The sequence below is a fragment of the Boleophthalmus pectinirostris genome, unplaced genomic scaffold (assembly GCF_026225935.1).
Source record: "Boleophthalmus pectinirostris isolate CB_2022bp ecotype Guang Dong unplaced genomic scaffold, ASM2622593v1 HiC_scaffold_10, whole genome shotgun sequence".
Taxonomy (NCBI): domain Eukaryota; kingdom Metazoa; phylum Chordata; class Actinopteri; order Gobiiformes; family Gobiidae; genus Boleophthalmus; species Boleophthalmus pectinirostris.
The window spans coordinates 2,805,022-2,826,432 of NW_026570971.1; the positions used below are offsets into that span (position 1 = coordinate 2,805,022).

Consider the following 21,411-nt stretch of genomic DNA (forward strand, 5'->3'; position numbering starts at 1 on the left):
AGTTTTAGGGGGTTATTTTTTCTTGAACATATATCGAGATATATATCGTATATTGAGATATCGCAAAATATATCGAGATATATTTTTTGATCCATATCACCCAGCTCTAATGTGACCTAAACGTGTCTGTGACCTGAGCAGATCTAACTAGAGTTTTGCGTCTTGAGCAGTGTAGACGGAAACACTGCGGAGGAGCGTATTCATATGGTTTCAGATTTTTGCGTTTTTAAGCCTCAAAAACGCCGTCACCGTCTAAACAAAAGGCACTTCTCATAAAATATTTTGTTGTTTTTACCCACAAGTGTTCTCTGTCTCTCTGTCTGGACTGTTGCTGCTGAGCAAACTTACCTACATTTTTATTTTTTATCGTTTTATCTCATTGTAATCCGTCTTTTCTAAGGAGCCGTCTGTACATCTGGCAAAGGACTGCAGATGGAAACTCGCCTCTTGACTAACTCCGACACATTGTACAGTTGTGCTGTCGGTCAATATACACTGTCCTTGAGCTAATGAATAAATAAACGAATAAATAAACACAAGCACAACAACATAACAGTGCATTTATGGCACTTTCGAGGCTCCGCGGCCGTGCGGGAGCAGACTGTTCACGCTCACAGAAGCAGGTGGACTGGAGTGACTAAAGGGAAACTAACATAAGTACCATCAATATTTTAACTGTCGGATATCAAACATTCGCCTAACGCAGCTTTTTCTGGCTCAGACTTTGAAATGTTCCCAGAGTTTTCAAGTAAAAATCCAAGCTGGCTGCGTTAAGTCCTCAAAATGGGACATGAAGCTGAAACCGTGAATATCTCAAACGCTTTTTTTTCAAGCTTCAACTCGGTGTTATTACGGAGATCTATTAACACGTTTACGATATCTAACGCTGCTGTTTTGATTTTTCATTCTGTTTATTTAGTTTCTATCACATGTGTTCGTTTTGGCGGGTGGTGCACCTTCTGGTAGACCTCTTTGCTCTTCAGCGCCGCCTCCTGTTGCTCCGGGCTGGACGTGAAGATGACCGAGCGATACTGAGTGCCCAAGTCCGCGTGCTGCTTCATGCCTGCAACGACAAAACAAAATAAAACATTTCACTCAAATTAAACTCAAAATTACACCGAGGTTTGACGAGTTTGAACATTTTGGTGAAGTTTATCATTTTACTTCCTGGAAACGAGCAGCAAATAAAACAAAGGTTTGTGGTGAAAAACAGAACAATTTTATTTGAATCATTTGTTCATTAGTTTTTTCCAAAATAAAATGAAAAATAAGAAAATGAAAAAACAACTGTTTTCTTTGTTATTTGTCTCCAAAACTAAAAAGAAAAAAAAACAAAACAGATAACGATTCATTTTTTTTCAGTTTTTGATTTTGTGTTCAAATGAATAATGGAAAAAAAAAAAAAAAAACAGATAATGGACTGAACCAGGACTAAACCAGTCTCAGTCTCGGTCTGGTCCCAGTCTCAGTCCTGGTCTCAGTGCTGGTCCTGGTCCCGGTCTCAGTCCTAGTTTGGTCCTGGTCTCAGTCCCGGTTTGGTCGAGGTCTGATCCCAGTCTCAGTCCTGGTCTTAGTCCCGGTCTGGTCCTGGTCTCATTCCTCAACCAGACCGGGACTGAGACCAGGACCAGACTGGGACTAAGACTAGGACTGAGATCAGGACCAGACCACGACTGAGACCAGGACTGAACCAGGACTAAACCAGTCTCAGTCTCAGTCTGGTCCCATTCTTAGTCCTGGTCTGGTCCTGGTTTCAGTCCCGGTCTGGTTGAGGTCTGATCCCAGTCTCAGTCCTGGTCTTAGTCCCAGTCTGGTCCTGGTCTCATTCCGTTGTGGCTTTTGTATTTGTTGCGGCGTTTGCATTAAAATAAAGTCCCGCGGTCATTTCCGTTGTGGCTTTTTTTTGGTTCGTTGTTGCATTTGTATTTGTCGCGGCGTTTGCGTTCGTTGTGACGCCTCTCGGTTTCCGTACGTATCGGTCGGGCCCTGGTAAAATCATTCAAACACCGTCAGTTCAGATTGTGTTGTGAAATGTGGACATTCGCAGACTCTTTTTTTTTTTTCTTTTGCGGCGCTTGTTTCATTCGAGTGTTATTGTCTCGGACGTAATGAAGCGTCCCAATCAGCCCTGGCCCCGCCCCCGTCATTAATGCTAAACTCCTATATGTCTAATAAAGACGGAGCACGCAGGGTCAGGAGACACAATACGTCTGCGTTCTCATTATTCTCATTATTTCTGTATTGTCTAACGCGGCTGACGCTGTGGCAGAGTGGTTAGCCCTCTTAACATATATACGAGGTCCTGCGTCTGTGTTCTCCCGGTGTTTTAGTCGGGGTTCGTCAGTGTTTCAGGAGAATACAGCGCCCCCTGGATTACAGCTCACGTTTTAGAAAAAGTTTGACGAGGATAAAAAGTAATCTGTGTATCATTCGTTCATTAGTTTTTCAATATAAAACCAAACATAAGAAAATTAAATAACAACTGTTTTCTTCATTATTTGTCTCCAAAACCAAAATGAAAAAACAGATAACGACCGTTTCCCCTTTACGTGACTTCCGTGACTGTGATGCCGGACTTTAGCACCGACTGAACCAGGACTGATCCAGGTCCGAGTCCAGACCGGGACCAGACTGGGACCAGAGCGGGACTGAGACCGGGACCAGCGATCAGAGTGGTTCCAGTGTCATCGTCTGTGCGCTGGTTCTGTGCGGGGAAAGTGAGAATGTTCTGTGGACTACAGGTCCGGACGGGCTGCTCCAGTCCTCCACACTCAAGAACCAGCGGCTGGTTCCGAGGTGGAGCAAAACATCCGACTGACGCTTTCACACCAACGAAAACGAACCAAACTAAGAGCTTTTGGTTCAAATAGACCAGGTCCGGGACCAGACCGGGACCAGAGACCGGGACCAGACCGGGACCAGACCGGGACCAGAGCGGCTACTGAGACGAGACAAGACCAGGACCAGACCGGGACCAGACTGGAGGCTCAGAGCCCACGGCAGGGACCGGAGCTCGAAGCTGAGGCTCGGACCCCGCGGAGGCTCAGAGTCAAAGCTCGGAGTCCACCCTGGTCCCGCTCTGGTCTCGGACCTGGATCAGTCCTGGTTCAGTCTGTACGCGGTGCAAAGTCCGGCATCGCAGTCACTGAAGTCACGTAAACAGGAAACGGCTGTTATCCGTTTTTTCCATTTTTCATGTAAACACAAAATCAAAAACTGAAAAAAATAATCGTTATCTGTTTTTTCATTTTGGTTTTGGAGACAAATAATGAAGAAAACTGTTGTTTTTTCATTTTCTTATTTTTGGTTTTATATTGAAAAACGAATGAACGAATGATACACGGATTAAAAGTAATATTTTCTTTTTCAGTCTCAAACTTCATCTGTGTTATCGTCGTGAGCTTCTGGTTCAAGGTTCATGTGACAAACGTGGGGAAAGTTCAACCCAAAGCACAAATAAGCGGCACAAGTTCAAGACAGAATATAGTGTGTTTATAATGTTCTATAATCATTAAGTTACAAAGTGCACGTTGATGAAATACTCTAATATCAGGAACAACTATTTTAAATTAGATTTGTGTTTTTCAAATTTAAGTATTGATTTCCTAAAGTGCGTCGCTGCAGGTGAACAGTGGTGTTGTAGTCAAAGCCGCCGCACTGATCGAGACCAAGACCTGAGACCGAGACAAGGCGAAGATTTTTAAAGGTCGAGACAGAAACAAGACCAAGACCACGGCCCATCGAGACCAAATCGAGACCATCGTTATCATTTCCTACATTTATTTTTATTTTTGAGTTATTTTGGCACATTTATATCAACGTTTTAATGAATCTATCTCCATTTGATCTGGTTAATGTTCATTTAGGCCTAAAATAAGACAAGCAAACTGTGCTGCACTGAAACACTCTTTGGACCCTCACCCACAGTTTGAGAAGCTCTTCTTTAGTCCAACTTCCTCTGGCTCTTTACAGAAAAATAAATTCAAAGTGTTTTTTTTCAACTTCATAACATTTACAGTGACATTCTCTTACTGGTTTTGTAGTGATATTTAGCCTCTGCACATTTACCGACCGTAATGAAATAAGATCGTACTCGTTGAGTGTCAGACCTCAAGTCTGAGACAAGACCAAGACCAAGAGCCATCAAGACTTAGACAGGACCAAGACTAAATGCACTCGAGTCCGAGACGAGACCAAGACCGTAAAAAAGCGATCTCGAGTCTGGTCTTGAGTACTATGACACTAGTGAATAGGAAAACATCTTAAATTTAGAGATATCAATTTGAAACTTCTCACAAAATGTAAGACAAATATATAAAAATACATATGAAAAAGTCTTTTTGAACATTTTTGGAAAATTTAAATCTCAAAAGTAAATGTCAGTTTATATATTTATTTGCGAATGGACAGCAAATATTAATGAATGTTTTAAAATGTAAATATGTAAAGATTATAGCCGACGTGGCTCATTTCCATCTTCAGACCCTCGGCAAGTTGGTGTAAAATCATCAACAGGACATGGAAAAATACAGCAACAATCACACAGTCAAGAGTTAAAGAGTAAAACCAACAACCCCTCAGTATAAAAAATATTATTTGGTTAAACTTGGTGACATATAGATCCAGATAGACTGTATAAGCTGCTCTTGGGGACAAAATAATTCTGCATTGTACTGTCTGCATCTGATTATAAAACGATTTTTGGGGGGTTTGAAAATCAGGAAGTGCACTGTTCACATGCTAGTTGTTGTTAGTTGTGATACAGTTGAATCATTAGGACGCTCAGGATGCATGAGGTGAGTCGTTGGAACACTGCAGACTGTTCCGGACGAGCAGGTTTGGAACAGTTTGTCATGTTTCTTTGTGAGAGGAGAAGCCAGTTTTCCGTCCGTTCGTGTTCGTGTCCGTCGCCGTCGGCCCCCTCCTCGTGTTTGTGTCGTCCCCGTGGCCCTCGGCGCTCTCCTGGGACGAGGCTCGCATGGCCCTCGTGTCAAAGGCCACGGCGCCGCGCCCGCCATTGGCCGACGACCACAGGCTCTGCTCTGATTGGCTGCTGGCAGGGCTTCAGTGACTCCGCTGGCCCCTGTGACCCTGCGGCCCCGAGGAGCTGACCGGACCCCCGCACACACCCGCCCCTCACCCCAAACTGTGCCACCACGGAGGCTGGAAGAGGACCAATGAGCACACAGAGCACACAACTGTTATGAGAGAGGGATTTTGGAGACTAGAGATTAGTTTAGTTTAGTTTCGGTTTGTCGTCTCTGGGCAGGTTGATGTTACAGTTCATAAAATCAAACATGCAAAGAGAATGTCTTCATGTCTCCAACGACCAGAGCATCATAACAATTCTGTATCATCATTCACACCCAGCTCTCTCAGCATCTTAAAAAACATCATCCTTTATCAAAATCATCGTTCAGTTCATTCACTCCAGAACATCAGACTCTCTCCAGACACACATCAGTTCACATCACGGGCAAAGGTTTGGTTTCTCCAGGTGTGAGAACGTTTGTTTGTGTGATCAGTTCTGTTGGTGACATGTTCCACTTACAGACAGTCGCGCATGAAAAGGTAGAGTTTAAATTGCCCTCCTGAGTTTATGGATCCTGCGCTCGTTTGTGGATCCCGCGCTCGTTTGTGGATCTCACGCTCGTTTGTGGATCCTGCGCTCGTTTGTGGATCCTGCGCTCGTTTGTGGATCTTTGTGGATCTGCTCTCGTTTGTGGATCCTGCGCTCGTTTGTGGATCCTGCGCTCGTTTGTGGATCTCGCACTCGTTTGTGGATCTCGCACTCGTTTGTGGATCCTGCTCTCGTTTGTGGATCCTGCACTCGTTTGTGGATCCTGCGTTTGTGGATCCTGCGTTTGTGGATCTGTGTTTGCTGGACTGTTTTGTGGATCTGCTCGTTTGTGGATGCTTTGTTTGTGGCTCGTTTGTGGATCTCGTTTGTGGATCCTGCGTTTGTGGATCTCGCTCTCGTTTGTGGATCCTGCGTTTGTGGATCTCGCACTCGTTTGTGGATCCTGCACTCGTTTGTGGATCCTGCGTTTGTGGATCCTGCACTAGTTGCGCACAGTGGACTGAGCGGCGCGGGAGGTGGTTTCAAAGCTCAGAGAAACAAACTGTTTAATGAAGGAGCAGGAGTGTTAAGAACAATCTTAAACAGCAGCCAAATACATACCTTATCAGGTTTTCCAAACTTAAAAATGGGTTAGGGCACAATGAACTATCAAACTGTTAATCAGAACAAAAAGGAAAACAATGGCAAAAGGAGTAATTTAATTTATCAACTGGACAAAAGTTTATTTTGGTCAAGTACGTTCTGCAGCTCATCCAAGCTGCTTCTTCAGTTCTGAGTGTGTGAAACATATTCCATTGAGGACCTGTTTACACAAGAACATTTGCAGGTAAAAACGACAAAATATTTTATGGGAAGTGTCTTTTGTTTTTTTGGGGCAATACGCAAAAATCTGAAACAACCCTCCAGAGTGGTTGAATACACTCTGCCGTAGCGTTTCCGTCTACACTGCCCAAGACGCAAAACTCTGGTCAGATCTGCTCAGGTCGCGTACACATTTACGTCACATACATCACCACCAAGTGACCTGCATACACAATCGAATTCCACAAACTTTTGCGTCATAATATGCACGCAGATTTCCTCCTGAAAACACTCGTCTAAACGCAAAATAAAAAGTGAAGATGCGACACCACTTTTGCGTCTTCTGTTCAGACCCTCATCATATAAACGTCGCCCAAACTAAACTTTTGTCCAGTTGACAAATTGAATTTCTCCTTTTGCCATGGATTTTACCTGGACGACTGAGGGATTTTACACATAAAAGAAAACAGTGTTCACAGACCTGCACCATTAGACTGTGCAGAAAAAAGAGGATTTTTTTTGTCTCTTATTGTGTTAAGTTGTTTACATATTGAATGTATTAATAAAAAAGTGTAAATAAAAGCAGATCAGTGGTGCAAAATCAACTTCTCATAACTTTCAACCACGTCATAGTTGTTTCTCTTCACCACCTACTCCCCCAAAGTTCTATTTGGAGTGATTTGTGCATGTTTCAGCAATTTTTAATCGCTTATTTTTAAGATGCCATATTGAGGATCAACCCACTCGCTCAAAATACAGACACGTGTTTGCAGTTTAAAAAAAAGCTTTGATTTTATTCAGTTTCTTGGCTCAAAGTTTCTGCAGTGTGTAAGTTTTCTGGTGGAGGATCCGTCAAACGCTTTTCTTTTCTCCATGTAGATGTTATCAATTTGTCTGGAATAAAACCTTTCTATCTTCACGGAGACCAAACCAGACGAACAAGAAGTTACAGGTCAGATCTGTGGAGAGGCGACCCCGCTCAGAGTCAGGACGTCTGTTTTTCTAGGTATTTTTGAGCTATAAAACCACCAGTAATTGAATAAATGTACAGTAGAGCTGTTTAATGTTTAATAGTGCACCTTTAAACATGTAAAAAGACTTAAATTAAGAATATTTAACTTAATTTGAGTAAATTCAACTTGACAAGCTAAATTTTGTACCAATGGAATAAGTGTGTTTTTCTTAATTCAAGCAACATTTGATTTAGTTTCTTCTTTTAAGTGCAAAAGCTTGTTGTTTTTTCTTATTTTAAGTGCAGCAAGATGCATTTTAATATTTTAAGTACAAAATGTCAAGTGAAATTTACTCAAATTGTGATAAAACTTTCTTAATTCAAGTCATCTTAACTTGACAAGAGTTAGTTTTTTGTAGTGTGTCTGTCCTTTTCGTGTAAATATTTTAGATAAACTCACATTTTAGGATTTATCTGTGGAGTTTTAGTTTGAGCGTTTGTCACAAAAACACTGCCGTTATAAAATGTGCATAAATTCCTAACGTCATGACCAAAATCCGTCTTTCTGTGTCACGTATTAACCAAACGTGATCCCACCCAAACCCTCTGGATCCACTTGAACCAGCGCGGTCCTGATTTCCCTGCACCATCAAAGCGGCGCGGGGCACTAATTATTAATGCCCCCTCCCCCTGTTCTCTTTACATAATGCATGAGCCGGGCCTCTGAAAGGGTTGGGTGGGTTGGGTGGGGTGGGGGTGGGGTGGGGTTGGGTGCACGGGGTCAAACGCGCGCACCCCCACACGCGCCGGGTCACACCTACGCACCCGCGCCGCCAAAAATATTCATTAAGGGCCTCCGCCGGTAATAGGAGCGCGGCCATTTGAACGAGGCGAGACAAACGAGACAGAAATAGACGCAGTGGGAGGGGCCGGCGGGGGGCGGGGGTTTACGGCGGGATGGGGTGGGGGGGTTTGGCGGGTGGGGGGGGCGGGGTGATGGGGGTGACGGGGGGTGGGGGAGTCACAGCGATGGAGTCAGCGAGTTCAGAGAGGGAAGGGTTAAATGAGTGCAGTTGGGTCGATCTAAACTGTTTTTTTTTTTTTCTTTTTTCTCAATCTTTAATTTTCAAATATTGTCTGATATTTCACAAACCTGAGCTTTAAAATCAGATAATAATAATAATAATAATAATAATAATAATAATAATATAGTTACCTCCTTAAAAACTAGAGTTGTGTTTTTGTTTTATTTACACATATTTTGAGAAATCCTGGATTTTGAGGCTGTTTGCATCCTCTATTCCTCTGCATCCTCTGCTCCTCTTCATCCTCTGCTCCTCTGATGCTCTTCTCCACACTTTGGACCCTCTCCTCTGCATCCTCTGCACCTCTGACCTTCTTCTCTGCTCCTCTGACCTTCTCCTTTGCATCCCCTATTCCTCTGACCTTTTCCTCTGGCTCCTCTGACCCTCTTCTCTGCATCCTCTGCTCCTCTGCATCTTCTGACCTTCTCCTCTGCATCCTCCGACCCATCCTCTATTTCTCCGACCTTCTCCTGTGCTTCCTCTACTCCTCTGATGCTCTTCTCTGCATCTTCTGATCTTCTGACCCTCTCCTCTGCATCCTCTGCACCTCTGACCTTCTCCTCTGCACCTCTGACCTTCTCCTTTGCATCCTCTATTCCTCTGACCTTTTCCTCTGGCTCCTCTGACCCTCTTCTCTGCATCTTCTGACCCTCTCCTCTGTGTACTCTGCTCCTGACATCCTCTACTCCTGTGACCTTCTCCTCTGCTCCTCTGCATCCTCTACTCCTGTGGCCTTCTCCTCTGCTCCTCTGCATCCTCTACTCCTGTGGCCTTCTCCTCTGCATCTTCTGATCTTCTGACCCTCTCCTCTGCATCCTCTGATCCCTCTCTTCTGCATCCTCTAACCTTCTGACCTTCTCCTCTGCATCCTCCGACCCATCCTCTACTTTTCCGACCTTCTCCTGTGCATCCCCTACTCCTCTGCATCCTCTGACCTTTTCCTCTGCAACTTCTGACCTTTTTCTTCTGCACCTCTGGCATCCTCTGCTTTTTTGACCTTCTCCTCTGCTCCTCTCCTCTGCATCCTCTGACCTTCTCCTTTGCATCCTTTGCGTTCTCTGACCTTCTCCTCTGCATCTTCTGACCTTTTTCCTCTGCATCCTCTGCTCCTCTACATCCTTTTACTCCTGTGACCTTCTCCTCTACTCCTCTGCATGCTCTGACCTTCTCCTGTGCATCTTCTGACCTTTTTCTTCTGCACCTCTGGCATCCTTTACTCTTCTGACCGTCTCCTTTGCTCCTCTGACCTTCTCCTCTGCATCTTCTACTCCTCTGACCTTCTCCCCTGCATCTTCTGACCTTTTTCCTCTGCATCCTCCACTCCTCTGCATCCTCTGACCCTCCCATCTGCTCCTCTGACCTTTTCCTTTGCATCCTCTGACCTTCTTCTCTGTGTCCTCTGACCTTCTCCTCTGCTCCTCTGACCTTCTCCCCTGCATCTTCTGACCTTTTTCCTCTGCATCCTCTGACCTTCTCCTCTGCATCCTCTAACCTTCTCCTCTGCTCCTCTAACCTTCTCCTCTGCATCTTTTGACCTTGTCCTCTGCACCTCTAACATCCTCTGTTTTTTTTTTTACCCTCTGCTCCTCATCCTCTGCTCCTCTCCTCTGCATCCTTTACTCCTGTTCTTCTCTCTAAAGCCTCAGTAACATCAAACATCACGATCAAATGTAAACTTCACCGTTTCCGTCAGTATTTCGTGTTTGAACTTATATTTACACAAAGTTGTTTGTAGTTACCACTTACTTTTGTAGTTACAGAACATTTGTGGATCAGTTTTGTCTTTGTTGTCTTGTTTTGTCTTTTTGTCAGTGTTCAAAGGAAATAAATGCTGTTTTCAGAATAATTATCGGCACATATTTAAAACTATAATATCAAAATCAGTATTAGTGGTGAAAAATCTGGATTGGTGCAAGTTTAAAATGTCGTAAATTGTCTCTGCATTTTGAATCTCATTTTCACTACTACTTGTATTTTTGTTTATTTATTTATTTTGCACATAAATAACATAACAATAAAAACACACTAGATTAAAAAAATAATAATTAGGCGCCGGAAGAAGCAAAAAAAAAACAACAACAAAAACACAAAATTGCAAATATTAACGCCTTCATATTTTGCATATATTAAAAATTCAACATTATCGCTCTGCTTTTTTTTTTTTTTTTTTTTTTTTTTTTTTTTTTTTTTTTTTTACATTTACACACCTTGGATTAAGTTAATTGGATTCAAAAATTTATTAAAACATCCACAATTGAACAGTTATGAAACCTTATCATGAAATATCAAACATTTCCTCAAACTCTTTTTAAACGTTTCTAACCAGACGTGAAAACTTTGAATCGAAGCAAAACTGAACCACTGACACATTTTGGAACATGAAAATTACAATTTTGACAAGTTTTACAGTTTTATTATGAATCTCTGCATTGATTTTAAAGTAAAATGTGAAATGTTTGATGATCGTGGTTAAATTATGAAGAATTTTACACATAAAAATACAAATTTGATAAATATTAATACGATAAATATGAAGAATGTTAAGCTTGATGAAAGTTGCAATTCGATCAAAACAATTTTGCACCAATAATGTTTTGTTTTGTTCACAGTAATTGCAACATATACAGACAAGATACAGGGATAAATTAAACTATAGAATAATGTAAGAATAGATTTTGAGTCCAGAAATTTACAAACTTTTCTTAAAATACCAAGAGATTTATTAATTTTTCTGTTGTACTTCTTTTTTTGTACATTTCCTCTGTCCACTTAACTGTAAAATTATGATCGATATTTATCCACGGAGCCAAATCAGAATTAGAAAAACGTGAAAACGCGTCAGATTTACATTTATTTTATTATTAAGGCTGGGGTTTAGTTTAAGGTTCACGACGAGTCTCGGAAAACGAACAGAAGTCGGCGCAACGTCCCGAAGAAGCCGACATGTGAAAAGTGGAGTCGCTGTGCCCCGCGGTCTCAATCTGACTGTGCGTGCCAACCTCTCCTCTCTCTCTTTTCTCTTTCCCTCCTTTTTAATCTCACTCTTCTCTTCTCTCTCTCCTCTATCTCACCGCTCCCTCTCCTCCCTTTCATCTCCACCGTTCTCTCCCCGCCCGTCTCCCTTTTCTCATCTCCCCTCCCCTTTATCCTCTCCTCCCCTCCTCCTCTTCTCCTCTCCTCTTTTCTCTCCCCCTCTATCTCGTCTCCCTCCCCTCTCCTTTCATCTCCCGCTCTTCCCCCTCTCCTCTTCCTCTTCCTCTCCTCTCTTCTTCCTCTCCCTCTCTCTCCTGCTGCTATTTTTGCCCTGCTCTTATGTAAGCCTGTGGAACGCGCTGGAGACAGAGGCAGAATAGAGAGCATCCCCAGTGGACACACACACACACACACACACAGGCACATACACACACACAGGCACATACACACACAGGGCATCACGTGCGCTCTGTGTGTGTGTGTGTGTGTGTGTGTGTGTAACGGTGACGGAGCAGAACAGGCCTGTGCTCTCCACACTCGGCGTTCGGATCAGCAGCTCTAACGCGATGTTTATTTTAACGACGTCGCTCTAAGAGGATTTTTTTTATTTTTTTTTGTTATTTCATTTTATTTATTTTTTTAAATGTAAATATGGAACTGTTTTTTGTTTTTTTTTCTCATCGTTGGTGGGGGGGGATATAAGAGCCTAACCTGGCAACCATTTTGTAAAGGGTGGTCCCAAACCAAAAAAAAAAAAAAAAGACCCGACGAAGGCTTTTTTATCGAAACATTATTAAAAAAATAATAATAATACAACAACTCGCCCTTATGTGACAGATAATACTCCCTACAACTGTACAAGTCGCCCTTATGTAACAGATAATACTCCCTACAACTGTACAAGTCGCCATTATGTGACAGATAATACTCCCTACAACTGTACAACTCGCTCTTATGTAACAGATAATACTCCCTACAACTGTACAACTCGCTCTTATGTAACAGATAATACTCCCTACAACTGTACAACAACTCGCCCTTATGTGACAGATAATACTCCCTACAACTGTACAACTCGCTCTTATGTAACAGATAATACTCCCTACAACTGTACAACAACTCGCCCTTATGTAACAGATAATACTCCCTACAACTGTACAACAACTCGCCCTTATGTAACAGATAATACTCCCTACAACTGTACAACTCGCCCTTATGTGACAGATAATACTCCCTACAACTGTACAACTCACCTTTAAGTGACAGATAAAACTCCTTACAAATGTACAGCTCCTGGGCTGGCAAACATTTTGTAAACTCTGGTCCCAAGCCAAAAAAATGACCCGATGAAGCCTTTTTTAAAATCAAAACATTATTTAAATACTTTTAGACAATATCAGGGTTTCGGGATACTGAAACTGGAATACTGCATCTATGAACCCAGGATGTTCAAAAAAAAACTCACTAGCGCAAGGAATTTTTACTTTTATTTTTTTTGGATTAAAATTGTTAAACAGTGCAGATAATACTCCCTACAACTGCACAACAACTCACCCTTCTTATATAACATATAATACTCCCATTGTGGCTTTTTTTTGGTTTGTTGTGGCTTTTTGTTGCGTTGTGGCATTTGTGTTGTCGCGTTTGTATTTGTTGCGTTGCGTTTGCGTCTTCCGTACTTTACTCGAACACTGAAACGCTCAAACGCGCACAAATCTAAATACAACTTCAGAGCGTCAGTAAGAAGGGAAAAAACTATAACATGGACGCGAGCGCTGAAACGTCCATTTTGTTTTGGGTGGAGTGTGTGTTTGCGTGTGTGTGTGTTTGTGTGTGTGTTTGTGTGTGTGGTGTGTGTGTGTGTGTGTGTCGGTGCAGCTTTAGCAGATGTGGAGCTCACCTCATTAAGATAAGACCAAACTGCAACTCAGGACTGAACCGAATCAGACGACACACGCGCCGCGCAATCTCCATAAAATTAGATCCGAGTGTCGTACGGCGCCTCCCCCCCGCGGCCCGCTCAGCCAATCGCGGCGCGCCCGAAAGTGTGGTGCGGGGGGCGGGAGGCGGAGGTCAGGGGTCGCAGGTCAAGGTCGGCTCCTGAGGGGGGGGGGGGCGGGTTCGCTCGGGGACACGGGGGGGAGGGGGGGGGGGGTGTCCTCGGGGGGATTGGCGTGTGTCGGGGAAGGAGGGGGTGGAATATTCATAAGGGAGGGGGATGGCAGCAGCGGCGGCGGCGTGACTGTGCAGAGGGGGCGGGGCTAAAGGGGGAGGGTCGGAGGGGGCGGGGCTGAGGGGGAGGGGGCGGGGCCCGGGACCTCCACATGACTCTGCAGAGGTCACAGAGCCGACGGAAGATTTTCTCTGCTGATTTCTGAGGCTCAAATGTACAGCCATTTTCACCCTTATGTAACAGATAATACTCCCTACAACTGTACAACAACTCGCCTTATGTAACAGATAATACTCCCTACAACTGTACAACAACTCACCTTTATGTAACAGATAATACTCCCTACAACTGTACAACTCGCCCTTATGTAACAGATAATACTCCCTACAACTGTACAACTCACTCTTATGTAACAGATAATACTCCCTACAACTGTACAACAACTCACCCTTATGTAACAGATAATACTCCCTACAACTGTACAACTCACTCTTATGTAACAGATAATATACTCCCTACAACTGTACAACTACCCTTATGTAACAGATAATACTCCCTACAACTGTACAACTCACTCTTATGTAACAGATAATACTCCCTACAACTGTACAACAACTCACCTTATGTAACAGATAATACTCCCTACAACTGTACAACTCGCTCTTATGTAACAGATAATACTCCCTACAACTGTACAACTCACTCTTATGTAACAGATAATACTCCCTACAACTGTACAACAACTCACCCTTATGTAACAGATAATACTCCCTACAACTGTACAACACTCACCTTTATGTAACAGATAATACTCCCTACAACTGTACAACTGCTCTTATGTAACAGATAATACCCCTACAACTGTACAACTCACCCTTATGTAACAGATAATACTCCCTACAACTGTACAACTCACTCTTATGTAACAGATAATACTCCCTACAACTAAAAAACTCATCATTACTTAACAGATAATACTCCCTACAACTGTGTAACAACTCACCATTATGTAACAGATAATAATCCCTACAACTGTACAACAACAGTTAACACTCCCCACAACTGTACACTTCACCCTGATGTGACATATAATACTCCCTACAAGTGTACACCTCACCCTTATGTAACATATAATTATATATAATATAACTCCCTACAACTGTACAACAACTTGACCTTGTGTAACTTATAATACTCCCTACAACTCACCCTTATGCAGCGGATAGCTGAGAATTTATATTTTATTACTTTTCTATTTTATTTTGACTTGTACATTTACTATTGTTGTAGTCAAGACCGCGCTAATCGAGACCAAGACCAGTCCGAGACCACAGGGTCCCGAGACCGAGGCAAGACCAAGACTTGAGACCAAGACGAGACCGAGACCACGGCCCATCGAGACCAAATCGAGATCATCTTTGCTATTTTGAACATTTATTTGTATTTTACAGTTATTTAGGCATAAACATATCAATGTTTTTATAAATCTATCTCCATTTTATTACTTGTCCAGTGTCAGACCTCGAGACCGAGACAAGACTGAGTCCAAGCACCTTCAAGAACGAGACAAGACCGAGTCCAAGCTCCTTCAAGACTGAGACGAGACCGAGTTCAAACGCAGCAGAGTCCGAGACGAGACCAAGACCACAAAAAAAGGTCTTGAAGCTGGTCTCGAGACCAAGACCGATCCAAATAGTTTCCCTTGTGGATCAATACAGTTTGTCAATAAAGTAAGTGTAAGTTTTAATGTGTGATTTATAACCCATGGGTGGAGATTTTCAGACTTCCACAGCTCTGTTTCTCTGCACACGTGAAACTACACAGTGTCATTATTTCACTGCTCTCAGACAGAGCTGCACATGGACCAGGGCTGTGTTCTCTTTGCACTCGAGTGCTCTGACAAAGCTTCATGTTTTTCCTTTTGTTTGGCCCAAACAAAATATGAGCCTACTGTATATAAACCCATAATCGAATAGACGTATCAGTGCAAATATGGAGCCTCACACACAAACAAACTGAAAATACAGTGAGTCTGGGTCTTCTGTGATCTCTGAGTCTGCTAATAATCACACAATGACATTCAGTTAAGTTGCTTTACAATTTCGTGTCATCTTCATTAAAGAAAGACTGAAGCCTGATGTGTGAAGAATCCCTCAGTCCAAGTAGAATCCAAATTCAGGATGTCGACTGGACAAAAGTGAGTTTGGTTGACTGGACTGGACTGCGAAACGTCTTCAACCAAACTCACTTTTGTCCAGTCGACAAACTGAATTTTCTCCTCGCCATGACGCCTGATATATTGAGTTTGCTGATGTACTGTTTATCAGACCGATATTTGCATTTCGTTACAGACTCTAAAGCTCCAGCAGAGGCAGATATTTAGGTTTGGTCAATGTCCTTGCTCTGATGAGTTTATTTGAAACTTGACTGAGATGAACTGCACAAAATGCTGTTAGAAGACCTTTATTATTAACTCTTGTGAGCTTTAAGGCAAGTTATTATATCATTACATCATTAAAAACTGAGCTGGAGTTTTTTGGAGTGTTTTGTTTCATTCACACGTTTGAATAACTCTTTATTATTAGTCTCAAAACTCAAAATGCTTCCATCTTGAGTTCATGCAATAGTAGTTTTTCAAATTAACAGCTACCTATTATTCTTGTGAAGGTGTGTGGAGTTTTAAAAACACATCCGAGCACTCGCTGTTAGTGTTGTAGTCAAGACTGCAAGACTAATCGAGACCAAGACCAGTCCGAGACCACAGGGTCCCGAAACCAGGACAAAACCAAGACTTTTAAAGGTCGACACTGAGACAAGACCAAGACCACGGCCCATCAAGACCAAATCGAGACCATTTTTGTTTCATTTTTGACATTTATTTGTATTTTACAGATATTTTGGCACATTAATGTTAATGTTTTTAATGTTCACTTAGGCCTAAAATAAGTCAAGCAAACTGCAGTGCACTGAAAGACCCTGTGGCCCTTTTTTGGACCCTCACCCACAGTTTGAGACCCTGTTCTTTTGTTCTGCTTCCACTGGCACTTCACAGAAAACAACTTCAAAGTGAATCAAGTAAGTTTTTCAAGTTCACAACATTTACAGTTACACTGTCTCAATGGTTTTGTAGTGATATTTAGCCTCTGCACATTTACCGACCGTAATAAAATATAATCGTACTCGTCAGTCGAGTGTCAGACCTCAAGTTCAAGACAAGACCGAGACCAAGCTCCATCAAGGCCGAGACAAGACAGAGACCGAGAGCCATCAAGACCGAGACAAGACCGAGACCAAGAGCCATCAAGACCGAGACAAGACGAGACCAAGAGCCATCAAGACCGAGAAGACCGAGACCAGAGCCATCAAGACCGAGACAAGACCGAGACCAAGAGCCATCAAGACCGAGACAAGACCAAGACCAAGAGCCATCAAGAGACAAGACCAGTAAGAAGAGCCATCAAGACCGAGACAAGACCGAGACCAAGAGCCATCAAGACCGAGACAAGACCGAGACCAAGAGCCATCAAGACCGAGACAAGACCGAGACCAAGAGCCATCAAGACCGAGACAAGACCGAGACCGAGAGCCATCAAGACCGAGACAAGACCGAGACCGAGAGCCATCAAGACCGAGACAAGACTGAGACAAGCCATCAAGACCAGACCGAGAGCCATCAAGACTGAGACAAGACCGAGACCGAGAGCCATCAAGACCGAGAGCCATCAAGACCGAGACAAGACCGAGACAAGACCAAGACCGAGAGCCATCAAGACCGAGACAAGACCGAGACCGAGAGCCATCAAGACCGAGACCAAATGCGCTGGAGTCCAAGATGAGACTGTAAGACTGTAAAGAACTGTAAAAAAAAAAAAAAAAAAAGACTGTAAAAAAAGCAGTATCGAAGCCGGTCTCCAGACCAACACCAGTCTCGAGTACTACGACCCTTCTTGCTTATCACCACGTGACATCGAAGAGAGAAAAACTCAGCGTAAATCTGCAGGTTTTGTGTTTTAAACATGTGTGAATGAACCAAAAAAATATAAAAATAACAACACATCTCCAGGTCTGTTTGTAACGAGGAAACAACAGTGTAAGACAAATTAAAAAACTGTGTGATCTTGACCATTTAAAGGTTTGTCGCGTGTGAATTTGTAGTAAATTAAAACTACATCATTTGGGAAAATAATGAAAATATTGGCTGAACTTTCTTACTTTGTCTGGACTAAACAATCGGTATCGACCATGAACAAATGATCGATCGATGAAAAACAATTATGCTTTACATTAGTAACATCTAAAACCTCCAAGCTTCAGGTTTTTGGAAGAATCACTAAATCAACAAACATGTCCTAGGTCCATTACACAACCACGACCACCGCAAGAGTAGTTGTAGTAGTAGTAATAGTAGTAGTAGTAGTACAAGTATTAATAACCAAAGTCAAATGAGAGTCAGATATGCTATTATTGCACCGTCCTTCCTTTTAGTCCCGGTCAAAGACATGTGTGTGGAGAGTGTCCGTGTGTGCGGCGTTCAGAGGAATCCAAAATAACTGCAGGACAGGTGAAGCGAGCAGCGGGTGCACGGGGCCATATGGTGGTGAGGTACCTCAGAGGGCCAGGTTTGGTGCTCTGGCCAAAATTATGGACATATTTTTAGGAGGGCTCTGAAGTCACTATTTTGGCAAACACAAACCAAAACAGGCTCGGTGTGTTGTAAGGAGTGGAATTTCGCAAGGAACGGGATGTAACGGGAAGGTTTTCTGTTCAAATCCCGCTCTGGATAGATAATTAGACCGCTTATATACCGTTATACACCAATTTAGTGACGTCACATTCCACCTTCCACCTTTTTGAGGACGACGTTACACTTTACTGCTCCTTTAAGTCCTCGGAAACGCATAAACTGACACCTTTACTCAGCTGTTTGTCACATGTTAAACAGCGCCTCAGTGATAAAAGCCTTCAGTTGTAAACCCAGACAAAACCCAGACTCTTGTTGTTGCTCCACAAAACGCTGTCCCCGATATTAAACAGCGCTGAGGTGCCCTGGGAAATTCAATTAAAACCAACTTAAGAAATCTGTGAGTATTTTTTGATGATGCGGTCTTTAGAACACCAAACTGCTATTGCCAACCGCAAAACATATCTAAACTTCACACAATGATTTCTAAAGCTGAGTTAGAGATGGTCCTTGAGACTAGACTATTTACATGAGAACACTTGCAGGTAAAAACAAAAAAATATTTTAGCGGAAGTACCTTTCGTTTAGACAGTGAGGGCGTTTTTGGGGCTTAAAAACGCAAAAATCTGAACCCACCCTCCAGAGTGGAAAAGTTGAATACGCTCCGTCGTAACATTTTCATCTACACTGCCTAAGACGCAAAACTCTGGTCAGATCTGCTCAGGTCGTGTACATGTTTACGTCACAAACATACAGAACACAGAAACAAACATGTCGGATCATTTCCATGTGTCAGACCTTTAAGCTGCTCTGGAAGCTCTAATAAACTTACAGGAGGCTCCCAACAAATGTGGAGAATCTGCAGAGACACTATTAGGCTGCGTTCAGACTGCAGCCTGAAGTGACCCAAATCCGATTTTTTGGCCTCTATGTTCCTGTATCTGATCTTTTAATGACAGTCTGAACGACACAGATCAGATTTTTTTTTCAAATGTGACCCAGGACACTTGGATATGTGCTCCTGAAACCGATACATATCTGATCTTTTGACGTGCGACTTCCGTGTGAACGGCCAAAGTGCATTCATCCACCTACACGTTGTCAACAAGACACAAACGTCACTATTCTGCGCTGAAGTCGGCGAAAATTATTAATGAACTCCATGTCACTGAAGCGAAGCACATCACCACTCACCACTCTTGGCTCCGTCTCCACATCCACACGTTCCTTTCAACGTTCTGTCCCACAAAACACCACGACCAAAAACCTCGTCCTTCTCCTTCTCAATCTCCTCCTTAAAACAAGTAAGTTGTTCATGTTCTGGCTCCGGTACGAGAGGAACTTTAAAATCTCCAGGTGCTTGATGCTGCGTCCATGTTTGGACAACTTCCGTAAACACAGAGACGCTCGCTGCGGTTGACGTCGTCGTGTCTCCAGTGTCACATGTGGGACACTTTCGGGACGTTTAATGTTCACACTGGAGTCACATACAAGTCACATTTAACTGGAAATGTGAACGACCTCGCAAAAACATCGGATTTCACAAAAAAATCGGAACTGAGCGTTAAGCCCTGCAGTCTGAACGTAGCCTTAGTGAACAGAGAAGGATCTGAAATCACCTCTGTCAAATTCTGGAGAAATTCGTCGCCGACCTGTTTTAAGTACAAACATACATAATCCAATTCCACACACTTTTACGTCACCGTATGCACACAGATTTCCTCCCGAAAACACTCGTCTAACTTTTGCGTCTTCTGTTCAGACCCTCATCATATAAACGTAGACTTAGATCCTGGTGCTGACCTTTAGGGCCCTACATGGTTAGACTCCTGCTCACATTATAGACCTGATAAAGTCGTACACCTCTGCCTGTAGTAGTTTACTAGTTTTATTGTCTTAACGAGAACTAGTGGAGTTAAGTAGAGCTTTATTTTATACTTCTACGGCATATGTTGTATTTATATTGTGCAGCACTTTGGAAACAGTTTTGTTTATGAAATGTGCTACAGAATTAAAGTGGACTGGATTGAAAATGTGTCCTGTCCTTGTACAGTTCTATTGTAGCTGATCTTGAGAGCAAAATAAGTCAGCTGTGAACTGTCTGCATCTAATCAATAAGCATTTTACTGTCCGATAATCAGGAAGTGTGCCTTAGCATGCTAGTTGTTGTGGTTCTTACCTTTACCCTCATGGGAAAAATCTGCACTGGTCTCTTTAGAGTTGTAAAAAATGCTTCTAACCTCATCACGGTGAATAATTAGGATGTTCTGAATGCACAAGGTCATCTGCTCTCCTCTCTCTTCTCCTTCTCTTTTTTTTTTTTCTCTCACCCCCTTCCCTTCTTTCCTATGGTACACCAGAGGACTCTCTCTTGGCAACAGAGTACTTGGTTGCTCTTGTGGCTGCCTGGCTCACACACTGAGCACTTTTTGAAATGTTTTTTTTTTTTCGAGCTCAGTTTTTAACATCACATCGCGGGATTCTCTCCAATTGAGAAGTGCAGCGTGTGCAGTTCAAAGGACACGAGTAAGACTGTGGGGATTGTGTGAAATTATCTGTTCTTCCTGTTTCCATGGAGACGGAAGGAGGAATCTGCAGGTTTTTTTTACACTAAACGTGGCAGAAGACCTTCCAGAGGAAATACTCGTCACAAACCAAAACAACAGAGCAGAGTGAGAGTGAGGTTTAGGCCCGATCTACACTCGTACGTACTGGAGCTGTTTTTGTTGTGGATGCAGTGTTCGTCTAGCCTGATTCATCAGCCGGTTTTATTTCGTTTCACTTCGTACAAACTGTCTGACCTTGCAGCCTTAGATTTCGTTCGCTTGACGGGTATTTTTTATCATTTAACCAATCGCTGCTGTTTGGTCGTGACGTATGTAATGCACCAAATCCTGTAGGAAGAAGGACAATAACGTCTTTTCCCTTGATAAAATTCACCAAACATTCTCTTTATTCCGGCTTTAAGTCCTCGATCTCGGGAATTGTTGACAATACTGAATATATGTCTCTTCGCTGATTGTCTGGTACCTGAACTTGCACTTCCGGGATTTTTGCGAACCGTCTAGAGCAGTGGTCACCAACCTTTTCTAGCCAAAGATCTACATACTTGCTCCGAGAAAAGAGCAAGATCTACCAACATGAACAACAAAAGTGATAATTTTT

General features: G+C 42.8%; 1 protein-coding gene across 1 annotated transcript in view; it reads right to left on the minus strand.

The window, feature by feature from the left end:
• The window catches only part of msrab (methionine sulfoxide reductase Ab), a 124,344-nt gene that overhangs the window by 43,111 nt on the left and 59,822 nt on the right, over positions 1-21,411 (minus strand). Inside the window, exon 5 of the mRNA XM_055159066.1 lies at positions 957-1,063. Coding sequence (XP_055015041.1) covers positions 957-1,063 — 107 coding nt within the window. The remainder of the gene's footprint in view (positions 1-956; positions 1,064-21,411) is intronic.